The following is a 17,279-nucleotide window of genomic DNA, read 5'->3' as shown; positions in this document are numbered from 1 at the left end:
TTTCTGAATATAAGCATTCTATAGACTCATTATTTATTTAGCTGAGTATAAGTTTTCCAGCTCTGGTTGTCTAAATTACTTGAGTTAGATCATCTGCAGGGGAAGGAAAAATTATTAGTCTGGTTGAATCAAGTGCCTCAGAACACTAACTTCCCCAGTTTTGCTTTAGGAGATACAGACTCTGGATGTCTTGACCATAACTGTGTGTTACTGAAATGACATGCAAATGTTAACCACTCTGGACACAGAAATGCAATGATATCTGAGGAAAATGTTAAATAATTTGTTTGCGTGGTTAACCACTAGACTTTCCACTGAAGATTAAACACTTGCTGCATATCTTTACTGCACGCATTTGACTTTCTATGTGTTATGTGAGCAACATGTTAGCCTTGGAATGAACTGAATATAGGATTTAGTCAAAATCCTTACTCAAGGGGGGGGCGGGGAGGGGAAATTTTCATTTATGGAGGGAAAAAATTATAAGTTCTATGCTAAACAGGTGAGTTCTTTGTCTTCTCTGAACTTGACATTGGTTGAGGTAGATGCTGACTTCTGTTTGCAATCCTTTTTTTTAGGAGATGTTTATTATGAAAAAATAAAAAGAGTAGAAATTAAAAGCTTCACATTTAAGGACTGACCATTGAAATGAGTAGTATGCTTCAGCAGTCAATTCACAAAGGAAATACTGAAATTATTCAACTTGCTAGTGGTTTTAGCAATTAGCTGTGTCCACACTGAAGAGTATCTGAAAGTACAGGGACAATAAACACTCTTCTCTGTAGGGAAAAAAAAAGGTTTGTGTTATGGGACTGATAATGCACATCTGTCTGTAAGAGACTTATGAGATGGTTACAAGATCCTAGTATTGACCTAAGTCTTTGGTCTGGCTGAAGTTAACAAGATTTTCTTTATTCACTTCTCTGTATTCACAGTTCGTTTGAGTGCAAATATTCTCATTCTTTCAACTTCAATGAAAATCCAGGTTAATATTTATTCTGCAAAATCCCACTTACCTGGGGCAAGCAACATTTTAAAATAATGTGAATTATTAATAGTATTTTTAACTGTTATTACTGATTACCCTAAGAGGAGGGTAAATAAACTGTTAGGACCCAAGACTGTAAAACTCTTGAAAGCAGATTTTTTAAAGATTATGTTAAGTTTTAGATTGGTCACAAGTTGATGCAAGAAAAATCCCAACTGCATCCACGTTCAGAGCTTTGAGAGATTTTTTTTTTTTTAGGTCACATCTACAAAGATAGTTTCTACCAGCACTTAGCAGCTGAGACATGGATGAGGCTGCAGTAGCACAACTTGCAGAGCTTCTGGCCTGAAATATCTTCTCACGCAGCTAACAGAGGAGACACCAGAGGTTCTGGGTCTCTGCCACTGTCCAGGTCAGCATGCACTGGAATTTGCATACATTTAGGCCCAGCCTTGCTTCCAGAGGGAATTGTGCCGTCTCTTATGATAGCTCAGGGGTCAGAATTCTGCACCTGGTTTGGGTAGTCAGCCCAAGTGATCACAAGGTGTTTGTTATGGGAAAGCTCCCTAGGAACTTCAGCAATTTCCACTGTCGGTCACTGCAGCTTCTTTACATTGAGAATTAGGAACAAATAAATGGGGGAGGATAATTATTATTTTCTTTACTGTTTTCAGAATTGTAGTGTGTACCTTACAGTATGGGCTAAAGGCACTACCTGCACTAAAAATTCCTATTTAGACATGCTGGATGTCTTCTGATAGACCAACCTGGTAGCTATTCAGAGTGGGAAAGACCTTAATGTTAAACTGATTCCTACTAATGGAAGCAACCTTACAGTATCAAGAAGTAGTTTCTTTCAATGCTGTTATGCCTGATAATGTAGCTTTTTGGTTTGTTCTGTGATCTGTTAATCTGCTCCAGTTTGATTGGAGCTCTTTCACAGGAACCGGGTGTCTCCATTGCTGGATGTGCATCTGTCTTAAGGTTGGCGACCGAGTAAAGAAGTCTCTTTCAGTACTGCAGTGCCGAGAGGCAGAGAATTCTAGACATGTGTCTTTGTTCAACAGCCTGCATACAAGTTTTCCTTTAAAGAGTTATGAGATAAACAGTGCTGAGGGAAAAGAGAGAAAATTCTTAGTGTTGGTCAGTGAGACATTTGTGTATAATAACTGGTTCTTTCTGTTGTAACAGCTGAAATCAACTAGGATTCTTGTAATATCAAGGCTATGGTTTGAAGTTTTGTGGTCTCATACATTGTGATTTTGTGGAATTATCCTCTCCAATACCTCAGGACAGCAGCCAGACTGCCTACAGAACCCATTCCAAGATACATACATTGAGTCAAATATTCCCTTGACAGCTGCAACATTCTTGCAGAGGCATTTGTCAGCTGGCAGATGAAAGCAATGTGGCAAACTGCTTTGACATCATGGATAGTCATTATATGTGCTCACTGGTACTTGGTCTGTTCCTAGCAAAATGACCCTTTCCGTATGCAGTGTCTTTAATGACCTTGATTTTGGCATTGTGGCTAGTCCAGCATCTCAGCAAGCTTTTCATACACACATGCACATGATTACTTGTTCCTCCTTCTAAAATGCTGGGAAGAATGAAGGCCTGCAGCCAGCTTTTGCTTGAAGCTGGCAAGAGTAGTAATGTGGCGGTTGTTCTGGACTGAGATCCCACTGGGACTCAGTGCCATTTCACTGAGAGTTAAATTCTTTACTTATCATTTTAGTGTAAGCAATGCAGCTTATGCTTACATAAAATATTTGTACTTGCATCAGAGATTCCTTAATGTGTTAACATATGATGAGGCTAAGGATAGATAAATGCTCTTCAAAATAAATACAATTATTCTGTTAACATATTAGTTTAATAGTCTTCACGTATGATTTGAAGAGGCTCCCATAAAGTAACAGAAATTGTTTATCCCAGTAACTGAAACGGTGTCACTGTGTTCTTAGAAAAAGTTACGTTTTGCTGAATTCCAAGTGAGAGAAGAACATAATCAACCTTAACAATATTCTTGTCCTTTTTATCTTTGTGCATAGACCACTTCAATCATCATATTTTCTTCCTCCATTTTCTGTCAGTTCTTAAGAGTGAGGGTTCAGTAAACCAAATGCAGTTTTTGTGCACTGGGCACAAATTTCTTGTACATCCTTTCCTAAATGACACTTTCTGTTTTTATTCTACTGAAAGTTACTTTAAATCTATGCTTATATTGTCAAATGTTGAATAATTCACAAACATTTGTTACAGCTCCACAAAATGTCTCAACGTTTATTTTGGCAGAAGTCCTTTGTGAATGCGTGTAAGTTGCACTAAAGTTTTGATAAGTAAAAGCAAGTCACTAATTTTTCTAGTAACACATCTTTTTCGCATTTTCTATAGTATTCTCTCCGTACAGATGAAGATGTCTCATGGGCTTGTTATTATCAGAAGCACAGTTCAGAGATGTGTTTTCATGGGTGAAGGTGGTTGCAGTTGGTGAGGATGTTGGTTGCACCACACCCTGTTGATCAGATAAGAAAGTAATTGAAGACGTATGCAAAAAAAAAAAAGATACTACACATATTTATGTTAAAGATCATAAAGAAGTGTTCATAATGTGCAGTATCTTATTTAAGAATAAGAAATTCCTATAGAATGTCATTTTGGTGCAAGTATAAAAGTGGGAACAAATTTAAACTTGCATGTCTATCCTCATTTGCTATATTTTACTCTTTTTTTCTTAAGTTTTAAGTACTTCATGGGTAATTCTAAGTGGAAGAATAAGCCCTCAGACTTCTTTGTTTCATGATTTATTGCAGTGTATGGCTTGTGCTTTTTTTACTAGCAATCCTTTTTGTCAAAAATGTTGATAAATCTTTTCCCTTAGCTTACTTTAAGCAAATGTACACATTTGTATACCCACACAGAAGTACCTCATGGTCCCAGTGTGAACACAAGAACTCTTGGGAAGAAGGGAATGCTGAAATACATTTCAAAGTAAAGTCCTTGTCAAAAGTAACTTTTTATCTCAATAAAAAATGTACATGGTTTGGGGAAAAGGCACAATTTTTCAGTTTTACATATGTTGGATTTAAGCCCTAGACTCCTACCTGTTGTCCATCAGTACTGCTTTATTGACATCAGTCAGGTTGTTCCCACTCATAGCAGCTGGGAATCATTATCCCCCTGATACAGAAATCTAAAAGGTATGGCAGTTCAGGAGACTCTGCCATTATAGTGACAGGGAGGATAAACTATTTAGCATCTGACGATGTGGCCTCTGTAATACTTTCCAAGTGTTAGTTTGAAGGGTACATTTTCTAATAGCCTTTAGCTGAGTTGCTGATAATTTTGATGGCATTTTCACAACATAGCATGTGATGGTAATATTGACGTAAGGTATAGTGGGATTGAGTCTGTGTACCATGTTGCTTTTGCAGTTTTGATTGCCCGACTGTGAGCAGCTGCAGAATGTATTTTCAGCTTTTTTCAAACCTGTATCACAGTATGATTCTACATGTTTAAAACTGGCGTAAGAGAAGGGGAAATCTGTAAGAGTATAAGGGAATTTCAGTTTTGAAAACAACCAAACAGCCTTTTTGATGGAATATTTTTAATCTGCTCTGGTTTGTAACGTCAATTCAAGGAAAAGGTATGACAATGTAACTAAGATACTTTTGCACTGAAGTAGTGAGAGTGAGCAGCCAGGGTCAGAGACAGAATTCATTAGGCTAGTACCCTGTTTCCCCAATAGGGTCTTATATGAATTTTTGCTCTAAAACTTATTACTTTTTTACATGTAGAGCTGCCTGGGCACTATTTAAATTGGCTGTTTTATGAACTGTAACTAGGCCTTATTTTTTGAGTATGGCTTATATTTTGAGCATCCTCAAAAATCCTGAAAAATCATTGTAGGGCTTATTTTCAGGGAAACAGGGTATTGCTGCATTACGCTGTCTAATTAGCCACCTAGCAGTTGTGTAAACTGAATGTTTATAATGAGTTTTCACAAAGCTGACAATTTGACTTCTGCTCATGCCTCCTCTCCTCTTGTCCTCACAGTTTGTCATGGTTCACAGGTGATTTGTAGCAGGAGTAATAAATCATGGCATTGTAGAAGCAGGAAAGTAATTTTTAAGGCACATAAGCAATTATACTGTGGTAATGAATAGGATAAAAATAAATCCTTTGGGGGAGGAAGCATGATTTTGTTTTGTTTTCAGTTTTGCCGCAGTCTTCTGTGTGTCTTAGACAGAACACTTAGCCTTTCGGTGGCTGTGTTGTAGTCTGTGAAATGTGAACAAGCGTTATTGCATAGATTCAGAAGTTCAGAACCTTATTGGTTCTGTCTAAGAGCCATCTGCTTTATTTATCAAGGCTCTGGCTCGCAATCTGCATGCGGGGCACACTCAGCCTACAGCTTTGATTTAGCGAGCTGTGCTCAAATCAAATCTTGTATGGTTTCTGCGAGTAATGCCATTTACCCACAGAGAAGTTCTTAGCGTGCATATCACAGAGACTGTGGACCTTTTCAACCTGTGTAACCTTCTTTAATAAAGATACAGTTACTGCAGTTGACCTCTTGTGAAAAGTGGATCCATTTGTGTTTATTTTCTGTAGCCTGAATAGAAGATATAACAGAATGGGCACTGTTCACAGGACGTGGGAATTCTCCCTTGCTCTGACTCATGGAGAACAGCAGGGCGGGGGAGGAAAATGGGCTCCACAAATCCAGTATCCAGTTCTGTAATTTAAAAAACCCTTTTTGAACTGAACTTTGTACATTTGATATTCCAGAGAGTATTTAAAAGTTTGATAAAAGTCCACAGTAGTGCTAGAGAAAGATAAGGCTCGCTATTGTACTAAAACAATATTGTGGTGCCAAGACAGTATATTTACGCTTTTTCGTTGCAAGACTAACAGTGCCCATGAAAGTTTGTATAATTTGGTATTTTACTAAGTAGAAGGAAAAAAAAACAATAATTTTCTAGATTGCCATAAAAATGCTTTAAGCTTAACACACAACTATATTGCAAACCAGTCCATTAGCATGATGGATTGCTTCACAGCAACCAGGAGTAGTAGAGTGTGGTAGAGGCCAAGTTGTTTGTTTGGTTGGTTTTGTGGAAGAGAAAGGTACTGAGATTTTTCCCATTATGATCAACCATTATTTTGCCAATATATTTTCTATATATTTTCATGCTAGTCTCTCAAAGCTGGATGCAAATTTACATTCCACCATTGTGGTCAGTGAATTTTTAGCATGCATAAAAGAAGCATCATTGCCAAGTTTTCCTTCAAGCCTGTGAAGTCAGGGTTGCAAGGAGCAGGACAAAGCCTCAGTTAGCTCTGGGAGCTAATGGGGAATTGCAGACTCTTTGTTTATTGCACCCAGCACTTTCTCAAAATCTGCTTCCTAGGGGCCAAACCACCCATTTCCTCAAGCAGATAAGGAGGATGCTTTCTCTCCCCGAGTCAAAGCTCTGTAACTTTGTAAGTACGGCAGTACAAATTTAGACATCTAACTTTTCTATTAAATGTTAAGGCAGATAAATTCCATCTCATGTGGTGTAATGTGACACTTCAGAGGCAGGAATGTTACTGCTGATTTGACAAAAATGTCCTGTATTCACATGAGTAAACAAAACTATTTTTTACATTATTTCTTTGTGGTTATGGTGATACATATGAGCTTATTAAAAGGACTTCTTCCATATTGCTAAGACATTGGATACAGTCATTAAATAATGCTCTTCAAATGTCATTTTAATATTAACTATGAAGTATTAATAGCTTTTAAGTTTTTTCTTCTTATATTTTGTCTCTAGGTTGAGAAATGCAAATGTGTTAACTATGTTGTTACTTCATTTCTAGTAAAATAGTATGTATTTTAAAATTTTTTAAAAGTGTGCTTTCTAGGGGGATTGCAGGTAGCACACTACAACTTTTACCTTGGAGAGCCTGAGCTTCAGGACTAGTTAAATTGGTTAAGGTAAAAAGAAGTATAGACTTCAAAACCACCTGCTGTCACAACAGCTAAGACATGAGTTGTGCTTGAATTTTATGAAATGGGACTTTAAAGCACACTAAACAGGTATTAAATTGAAAATAAACGTTGGAGTTTTCCCCCCCTTTTTTCAAGAGCATTCTGGTGGTTTTGAGACTCATGGCACAGACTTTCGGGAACCTACCTCTGTCAGAGCTCCGGGAGAGAGGAAATACAAAGAACTGTGGCCCCCCACACCCTGTTGTTTCAAGGCAATGAGTCAGGACCCTTTTCTGCAAGTTTCTCGGTGTGAATTTTTTTTTATTTCTGCCACTGATGTGATCATTTCATGGATCTTATTTGATATACATAGTCGCAAGTGTTGGTCTGTTGGATAAGGCCCTGGAGTTAACCAGACCACCGTTTTCTTCACCATCATTTTCTAATTCTTCGCTCTTAGGAATTAATCCAGCAGATGTAAATGTGGAAGTAATTCTGTGTAATCTCCTGCTTTAAGGCAGTCTTTCCCAGATTTGGAAAATGGAGAGCAACTGTGTTAATACTCCATCAAGCAGATGGTCACAATTCTCTAGAGTAGAATTCATCGATTGTTCGTTGAAATTTAAACTCTCTATTTTTCAGGAAATTCCAGTGTTTTGAATTCATGTTTCCACCATGCATTGAAATAAGGTTTTTAATACAGTCAGACTGTACAATTGTTTTCATATTTATTGTATTTTATATTGTAATTTAACACAAAAGTCAAAACACTTAAACTTTCTTGAGTTAGACTGTAACTAAAAACAAAACAGTGGGGTTGAAACAAAGTCTTCTAACTTTACCAAAACTAAATATGTGGATTTAATGAAAATATTTTAATTGTATTCCCTTAAAAAAAAGTTTTAAGAAAATGCTGGTTCCACAAAAACATTGAAATTCTAATTATTGTTTCTCCGTTGCTTGGGAAAATGTTTACTTTCTTGGCAATTTTGAATCTAGTTTTCTATGTTCAACAGCACGCTAAACACAGGAATGCTATAAAGCTGATTTTAGTGGGAGCAACTCAGATCACTTTTAAGACAAAACGTAACTGACCTGAAATTTCTTGATGAGAAATCTAACTAAAAACTTCGTATCAGTGAACGCAATGAGACTATGGAACAGACTTCAAAGTCTATGACAAGTATTCTAGAAGCAAAACATCTTGGAGTACACTGGAGGGGGGAAAAATGGAAACTTTCTGTGGAAACTGGCAAGTTTCATAAGCCCTTTCATCTTTCATATCTGTGATTGAGTTTTATTTCGGCCTGAAATAAAAGCTTTATTCTTCAAGAGCAATAACAGCATGGTTTTTGTTTTCGAATGTAATATTTTGGTTCACCATTGTGTTAAAACTGCAAGTGTTTTTCTAACTTCTTTGGCATAATGATTGATTAGTGTTGACACTTCAGGGTTGTTTGTCAGCAGAAGTCAAATGCTCGGGTTTTGCTCCTTCTGGCAGATTACCTACCAATTATGCAAATCGCTATAGTGCAGGTTATAACCTAATTATGTTATACATCTTCAACATTGATAAATTCTGTAAGGGGAAGCTGTCAAGCATTTTAGTTCCTCATGTATTTTTTCCTCCTTTTTGTATTTTACAAAAGAAACCACATTAAAAAGTGGTAGCATGTATACAGGTTTTGCTGCTGTGCAGCTTAGCTGCTTGTACTGCTAAGATAAGTGAAAGCAACGTAGCAGTCAGGTTGCCTATATTTATATGGTTGGTGGCTCTTCTAATGCAAACCTTTTTTTTTAGGGCTTTAGCAATCTGCTTAAAATAATTAGCAAAACCTGTAACTTCACTTGCATATTTTCATAGGAAACTACAAAAATTTAATATGTTTTTTTCCAGATAAATCTAACCTGTAAATTCAAGATACTTTGTAATTTTATAGCTCATATTTTTATATTCCAATTTATAGTCTACTTGTGAGTTATTTGTTTAATACATAAAACATTCTAGGAATAACTACTTGGTTAGTACATTTTTCTCCAACACGTTAATTAGCTTTCACTTCAAGTGAAATTCTTCCTTTTAATGTATTCACATTTCTCAGTTGCATTTAATAAGTGCTTTTTATGTCTCTATATTCCAGCTTCAAATCAAGGCAGGTCCATATAGTTCCCTGCTGACCTCAATAAAGTGGCGATTCTCACTGTGGAATGATGGAAATTTCAGTCCAGAAATCATTCTTTTGGCATCAAATGGCTGAAATTGCCCAATTACTTCTTTTTTTTCTGAAAACATAACAGTATAACTTTTGGCTTAATTCCTTTTTTTTTTTTTTCCCTGTAGATATTTGTCTGCACGTATATAAAAAAGAACGCTCAGCATGTGGAGACCACCACTGGCCTGACCACAGTTGGTTTCCCTGTTAACTGTGTTTAGCAGGGAACAAGGACCAAACTATCAGAGATGAGTCAGGGCTGAGGTGTGGTTGACAGGCCAGTGTTGGGAGTTATGCCTTATCGTATCTGAGGTTTGAAGACAGACATCTGATTTCAGGACTGTCAGCACTTAATTTATACACATGTATGCACATGTAAGGCTTATTTTAAAAAATAACCTTCCTGTCACCCTTCTGCCATTTAACTTTATTTGCATGTCAACAGGAGCTGAGAAATCTGGCTGCGTTTTTAAGCGTCTTGGTTCTTGTTAGATACTGCTCACTTGGTTGAAGTTTTTATACTGAGTATTTACCCAACATCTCATAATGACCTAATAGAAATATAAGCAGTGCTACATAGTTCATTTGGGCTGCTTGTCCTTGTGTTGTATTGCTCACACCTTATTAGTCTTCAGCAAATGTTCCACTTTTCTTTAGCTTTGGCAGGCTGCTCAGAACACCATTTCCTTCTTTTCATTCTGGTGGAGTCCAATTGTTCTTTGCTTATACTACATTAGCCTTTCCCAGAATTTAGCCTGGACTTTTTATACACTGGGGAGTTTCCAGTGTGTTTAGATTATAAAATTATTTCCTAGTGTGACTGTGACAGAACCATGCTTTCAGATAATATTGTCAAACTAGATTTCAGTGCTGCTTTTCTGTTTCCTTGCAGTATTTTGCTATACAGAAATGATGCATACAACCATTTTGTCTCTTGAAAGTGGTATTTTTTTCAAATCATCCTCCCAAATACTTAGCATTGTCCCCAAACTTTTTTTTTTTTGTTCTGTTGCTCATTAGGTTTGTGTAGATCAATTGGTGTAAGCAACTTTCTTATCAGTCATCTTGAGCAACTAAAGGAAGACTGTGTGATTACTCCACATGTCAATCAGGTGAGTGGATAAATATATTTAAAGTATCTGGGTTTGGGTTTTTGCTTTGGTTTTTTTGGTTAATAATTTCCTTCCACCCCTATGCCTGAAAGAGTACACCCAAACTAGCCATAGTCATGCAATTTCTTCTCTTTCATTTCTATATACATATTGAAAGCCATGCAGGAAGATGACCTGAAGTGAGGGTGGGGGAGAAGTCCTTCTTCCTTTCTTTTCCCAGAATCACAGAATGGTTGGGGTTGGAAGGGACCTCTGGAGATCATCTAGTCCAACCCACCTACCAAAGCAGGTTCACCCAGAGCAGATCACACAGGAATGTGTCCAGGCGGGGTTTGAATGTCTGTAGAGAAGGAGACTCCACAACCTCTCTGGGCAGCCTGTTCCAGTGCTCTGCCACCCTCAAGTAAAGAAGTTTCTTGCTATATTGAGGTGGAGCCTTCTGTGCTTCAGTCTGTGCCTGTTGCCCCTCATCGTGTCATTGGGCACCACTGAAAGGAGTCTGGTCCCATCCTCTTGACACCCACCCTTGAGGTATTTATAAACCTTGATAAGATCCCCTCTCAGCCTTCTCCGGGCTGAACAGACCCAGCTCTCTCAGTCTTTCCTTATAAGAAAGATGCTTCCTAACAATCTTCGTAGCCCACCGCTGGACTCCTTCCAGTAATTCCTTGTCCTTAAACTGGGGAGCCCAGAACTGGATGCAGTATTCCAGATGCGGCCTCACCAGGAGAGGGTAGAGGGGGAAGAGAACCTCTCTCAACCTGCTGGTCACACTTTTCCTAATGCACCGCAGGATACTGTTGGCCTTCTTGGCCACAAGGGCACATTGCTGACTCATGGTCAACCTGTTGTTGACCAGGACTCTCAGATCCTTCTGTACAGTGCTGCTTTCTAGCAGGTCAACCCCTAACCTGTACTGGTGCATTTTCCCCAGTTTCCCCCAGGCTACTTGTTTGTGGCTGGCTTTAAGGCACAAACAAATGGTCCATGTGCCAGGTTTTGATGATAAAACAGTTTAGAAATAAAATTCAAGGCCCACTGAACATTGAGCATCTCTAGAGTGAACAAAGTTTTGGAGAGCCGGTGTTCAAATACTCTGTCATTCCTCTAAGTGACACTGAAAGCCTCAGGTGATTATACATCCATGCAAGGGTACTGTTTACCTTGCTCTTCCTTTATTTCATATTCATATTTCAAGATCACGTTACAGTCAGTAAACTTCACATTTAGGAAGGTACTATGAGAGCCCAGGCAAAATGGGTTTGCTGAGCCAGGCAGATAAAAAATGGCCCTTACGCACCGGCAGGCTTCCAGGACGCTGACAACTCTTCCCCTGTTGCAGTTTTCTGCCCACAGCAGTGCTGGAAGTTCATGTTCCAGTTCCTACCTCCTCCTGCCAGTGAGTGTGCTCGTGCTAACACAGAGCTGGGAACGGGAATGGCTGGAGTGCAGGCATGTGCTTTTCCCCTCTGTGCGGGTGGGGAGGATTTCTGGCAGCTCTTTATGGTTTAATGTCATAAACAGCCACAAAAAGGTTGCTCAGAATGTGACTGCGAGAACTGAACATGTGTGATTTTTGCTGTACACTAGACTAAAGGTTACTAAAGGGCAGTTATGAGTAATGTTAACATGAAACCATATAAAATATTTAAATTCAATTATTCAAAATAAGCCATTGAAATATGTCTTAAAATGAGCAGCTTGATGACTAAGAATTGTTGAGTTTGCCAAGGTTCAATTGTGTCTCCTTTTCAGAAATATACATCTTCAAAGTCTTACTGGCATTTGGCCTAAGTTGGCACTGTCTGTTAAATGAGAATAGCCTTTCAGTGTCCTACTAAATCACTGCAAAGAAAAAAGAAATGTAATCTTGGATTTGTTTTGAAATTTCCTCCTATCTACAATGTCAAAATGTTACCAGTCTTACTGTGTCAGTAGTGTTAATGGGGAAAAGTTGATACTATTTGATGGCCTCTCCTTCTGTGGCTGAAAAAGAGACAAGAAGTTGAGATGGTAGCGATACTGGGAATGGGGATGGAGGGTGCCCCTGCTGTATTCCCATAGTCACTTTGTTAAGGTCATGCACAGCATTGTTCCAAATTAAGAACAAAAAAGCACGCCACTGCAGACTCCTCCACTTTGAACAGTTTTGTTATAATTTACACTTTTTTACAGTTACTGGAATCTTAAGAATGATAGTTCAGGTTATCCTCAAAAGAGTATTTATTCTGTTTCTTGCTTAGTGTTGGAGAGTTGCTGAGTCTGAAATAACTAACGAATTCCTAAATTTAAATTGGGAATGGAAGTGCTATACTGAATTCTTATTTCACTGTCTAGAATGTATAATACAAAAGATCTTTGCTATGTTTATGCATAAAATAATATACTCTTTCAATGAACTTATTTCTAAATAGAAAACATTTGCAAATAATAATCGTATACAAAGACTAAATATTTAAAAAACAAGTGAAGGAAAATCACTTCCCTCTTTTCTGTGTTAAATTTGCATAAAGAAGTTAGGGTGTTGTTACAATTCCAACAGTTCCTATGATGTTAAAATTGAAAGGTTTTTTTTTTTTTCTGTGAAAAGGAGGAAGTAGGATGGCAAGGGAAAAGAGGTTCTTTATTAGCATTTGCAAACCGAGTAGTAAGCAATGCTGCTGTTCTAAAAACCAAGTTGTAAGACCTGCCTCTCGGTTCCTGTAAAAAACAATATCATCATGGCTTTTAAAGAAGCTGGAAAGGCCTGTCTTTTCAAGAATGTAGGATTCTTCAGGTATTTGGTACTAAGTAAGCATCTTCTGAAATAACAGTCTACTATTAAAAATACTGTTAAACACTGTGTAAAATGATGACAAATATTTTGTTCTAGCACTGTGTAGAATGAAACCTACAACCTAGAAGTTACAGGTTTGTATTGCAGCGTTTGTAGTTGACTCGGCAGTAGTAAGACTGGATTTTAAAATAATTTAATTAAAATATATGTTTCATTTAATGAAGTTATACACTGAAACCCAATATAAACTGTTCCTCCCCGAATTCCACGTAGGAAAGCTCGTCATTACTTTATCTGCTTTTATACAAGTGTGAATTACTGTATAATGACTGCAGGGAGATTTAGTGATGTTGTTAATATTGCCATTAATATTGAGCTCTACTATGTAAATTTGTACAAGGTAGAAATGTATTTTAGTATTTCAAGGCGTTAGTAAACAAGCCTTTTGTACATAAACTCCCCAGAACTGTTCCTCTATATAGAAAACATTTCTAAGCTTATATTTCAGTTTTATAAAGAGAACTAATTTTAAGACCATGCATTCCCACTGAGAAAGTGGCTGAAGTCCAGATGCAGGGAAATCTCACCAGGGGAAGAGAACCCACAGCAGGCTGGAAAGAGTGAAGCTTTCATATACCATCATCCAAGGCGTGGTTTTCTACGACGGTGTGTCAGGGTTGTTATGAGGCTCGACTTCTCGCCATTGTGCTATGACTGTCATAAAACCAGCACCTTACTTGGAGTTCTCTGTGACTGACCAAGCAGCAACTGTCACGAGTTCTGTAATGTCAACTTCAAACTGTTTTATTAGACAAATGCCAGGTTTTACACACAAATCACTAAGGGGAGAGTGCCAGAAAAGATCAAGATCTTCATCTACCACCATATGACGGACAGCCCTCGCCTGAGAAGAGTTTGGTGACTAAAATAGCAAGGGTGGGGCAAGCCAGGAAGCAGGAATTGTTATTTGGAGGGGAAGCACGTGCTGGCCACTGACCCTCTGCCTATTCTAGCTCAGGATGCTAGTCTCTTGTATTCAGGTGCTGCTGGAACCTTCCAGAAGGTTTTCGCAAGAAAAATAAATTAAAAAGTGCTTATTTTATTTATTTTATGCATTTGATTATTTTAGCAATATATTTAAGCAGAAAAATGCTTGCTGCTGCCAACACAGAACTGCACGTGCCAAAATTCTCTTCACAAAATTTGGGAGTCTCTTGATTCAGTGAAAAGCACGAAGTATAATCTTCCCAGGTAGGAAGCAGTTGTTGCTGTGTATTCTGCTTGTAAAGCAGGCAGGTGACATCTCAGCACACTGTTCTTGCTTAAAATATTTCTGGTGTAACCTGGAACTGTGCTGCCTAGAAATCCTACTAGACCAGCAGGTAAATTCTGCTTGCAGTTATATTAGTAATAAATACTGAATAAGTCACCTGATGCCATAGAGTACCACAGATTTCTCAGCATGTGATCCTAAACACATCATTCTTTATTTAATATTTTCCGGGCTATCTTATTTGTTGCACTTAGTGTAAAGAATGTCTATTAGAATGGCTTATTACTATTGTAATAATTGAGTAATACACCCTGCTTGCTCTTTCTTTTTTTCCTCGCAATTTTGTGTAAAAACAATGAGAATATTTTCTAGTCAGCTCAGGTGCAAACGAATGAATAACTGTATGACCTAAACACTGGTCTTACACATATAAACATGGAATAAAAAGGCTACTCAAAGGTCAAGAAACATCAAAGGTTGAAGACAGGGATGTGTCTGCTGCTTGAACCTTGTTCCCGAGTCCACCTAGTAATTTAGATCATAGCAGCTTTAGGCTGACTCAGCCCAGCCTTCGAGGGGCACAGTTTTTTCTTAGTGCATATTGAACGGCTGCCAGCTTATTGTTCCCGGCTATTGTTGTCTGCAAAGACAACATGTACTAAAGATGAGAAACAGGAAATGTTCATTTGTCCTCTTTGTGGCAGAAGAAATTTTCCAGATTCCATGTGTTGAGGTAATTGTTCAGAAGAATATTTTTCTATAAATGCACAAGAGTTAGATCACTGGGAGAGTGGTAACGGCCAGTCAAAAAATATATCACATGTCTTTTATAAAAGAAAACACTATCCATTTTCATCTGAATGCAGAGGAAGGTATGCTTCTTACAATGTATAAACTATGAAATACTTATTTAAATAATAACATAGTCAGGAATGTCACGGAGGTTCTCTTTTGGCCTTTGCTACATGCCAGAATACGTGGCTCTTCTGAGATCCTTACTTTCCAATCATGTCTGTTTTCTTTTTGCTTCCAAAAACTATGTCTTTGCAGCTTGTTACTGTTCCTCTTTTAACTGATTCTTGGCAATTTGTGATCTTCCTTCCTACTAAGGGTCTCCTTCACATGCCATTCCACAGCGGGAATGCTTCCCTGCATTAGCTGTCGGTGACATCACACACAGAACACAGGATTTTCCTTGCACGATCCATGCCAACAGGCTTTGCTTCCGAGGTCAGGCCCTCATCCTAAGCAAATTGTTCTGGCTGGTCTCTTGCAAACCTCCCCTTCCCTGTGCAGCTCAAAGATCATTCACAAAGAAACAGGAAAGGAAGTAGGTTTAGAGAAGAGAAGGCAGTCTCAATCAAAACGACCTGATGATGACTTCTACTATGCATTTGTGTGTATTTCTCAAACACAGAGCAGAACAAGAGTGCAAGACCAACTGCAGGTAGGGCAGACAACTGCTCTATGCACCTTACTTCTGGGAGAAGCCTAAAATGCATAGTAAACTATTGTGCCAATTAATGGCAAAATGCTTGTGCATTAATACCCTTCACGTGTCTTCTAAAACTGGTAACTTACATCTGTCTCCCAGGAGCAGTGATTTCACTCATGGTGTACTTTTAAAACAAGAGAGAAAAAAATCTTTTCATTTATCAATGATGTTTTCTACTAAATGTACTCTCCAGGTTTTTACTAAAAGTTTATTTCTATTTATCTAAGGTTGAATACCACCCTTTCCAAAGACCTCAGGAGCTGGTTGATTATTGCAGAAGCAGAGATATTGTTTTTGAAGGCTACTGTCCTTTAGCCAAAGGGGAAGCACTCACCCATCCCAGTATCATTCAGCTGGCAAAGAAATATGGCAGAACTCCAGCACAGATTTGCATACGCTGGAGTATACAGGTAATGGAGGGTGGTAATAAAAATTCATCTTCTCTCTCAGGACAAAAATGCAAATAGTTTGGGTTGTGTGCATCACACCAGAATTTATACAGAAAGTACTTTTGCCTTCCATTTGTTGATATCTCATGAACTAACTTTGCTGTACTGGAAATTTGGAATGTAGTACAAAAAGTGTGGCAGTATTTTAAATATGCAAATAGTCTGATTGTAGAGAATAAAAAGAACCACCAATAAACGAGGCGTTTTTAAGCTAAATGTTACAACCAGTATGGGGCATCATTCCATTTCTGTTGCTCAACATGAAGTACTAAGCAGTAAAATAGTGTATAAAGTTGATATAAACCACATAATCTATGGTGGAATTTAATGCAGTGTATATGACTGCACTTAGAGCTGCATATAGAAATGTCATTGTCCTGAAAAAATGAAATTAAAACCTCAGAAGACATGAGGAATGTCTTGAAATGTTTTGAAGAGAGATTATTTTCTTTGAAACTATGGACATTTTAATGATGAAAAGCATTATGTTTTTCAGAATGGCATTGTCACTATTCCAAAGTCCACAAAAGCAGAAAGGATACAGGAAAACTGCAAGGTAATATTTGGTTATGCGCTCAAGTCCGACTAACATCTGAATTACTGTTTTTAATACTTCGGTTTGCCTGTCTGTTTTCCTATACCAGTTTTATACTGGTACAACTCAGTTATAATTGGCCTATAATGTTACCATAAAATTACTACAATATAGTAGAAAACTGTAATTCACAAATGTCAGAAATCAACTGGAGAGCTAATCACTGTGTTCAAAAAATATATCCATAGAAAGACCTTTTATAGTTGATTTTTCTTATTAATATTTTCATTTATTACTTGGCTGATTGTAGAACATTCTAATGTGGTTCTGGTTAGGTCCTTTTCATGATGGGCACATAGGCCAAATGGAAGGAGTTTGTATGCTATGCGTTACACCGTGTGAAAGCTGTAAAACTCTCTGGGGGACATCCCAGCTACAGACCTACGGAAATCACC

General features: G+C 37.9%; 1 protein-coding gene across 4 annotated transcripts in view; it reads left to right on the top strand.

Moving 5' to 3' along the window:
• LOC102093474 (uncharacterized oxidoreductase ZK1290.5) overlaps positions 1 to 17,279 on the top strand; it is a 51,680-nt gene that overhangs the window by 23,870 nt on the left and 10,531 nt on the right. For all 4 annotated transcript variants that reach the window (XR_010474352.1, XM_065072499.1, XM_065072500.1 and 1 more), the window contains exons 4-6: positions 10,205 to 10,296; positions 16,068 to 16,250; positions 16,786 to 16,845. Coding sequence is in view for 3 of the 4 variants with exons in the window: in XM_065072499.1 (XP_064928571.1) it covers positions 10,205 to 10,296; positions 16,068 to 16,250; positions 16,786 to 16,845 (335 nt within the window). In the remaining variant the exon portion in view is untranslated. The remainder of the gene's footprint in view (positions 1 to 10,204; positions 10,297 to 16,067; positions 16,251 to 16,785; positions 16,846 to 17,279) is intronic.

The sequence above is a fragment of the Columba livia genome, chromosome 8 (assembly GCF_036013475.1).
Source record: "Columba livia isolate bColLiv1 breed racing homer chromosome 8, bColLiv1.pat.W.v2, whole genome shotgun sequence".
In the NCBI taxonomy this organism is placed as follows: domain Eukaryota; kingdom Metazoa; phylum Chordata; class Aves; order Columbiformes; family Columbidae; genus Columba; species Columba livia.
The sequence above is the reverse complement of the archived record's forward strand: the minus strand, read 5'-3'. Positions and strand labels throughout refer to the sequence as shown.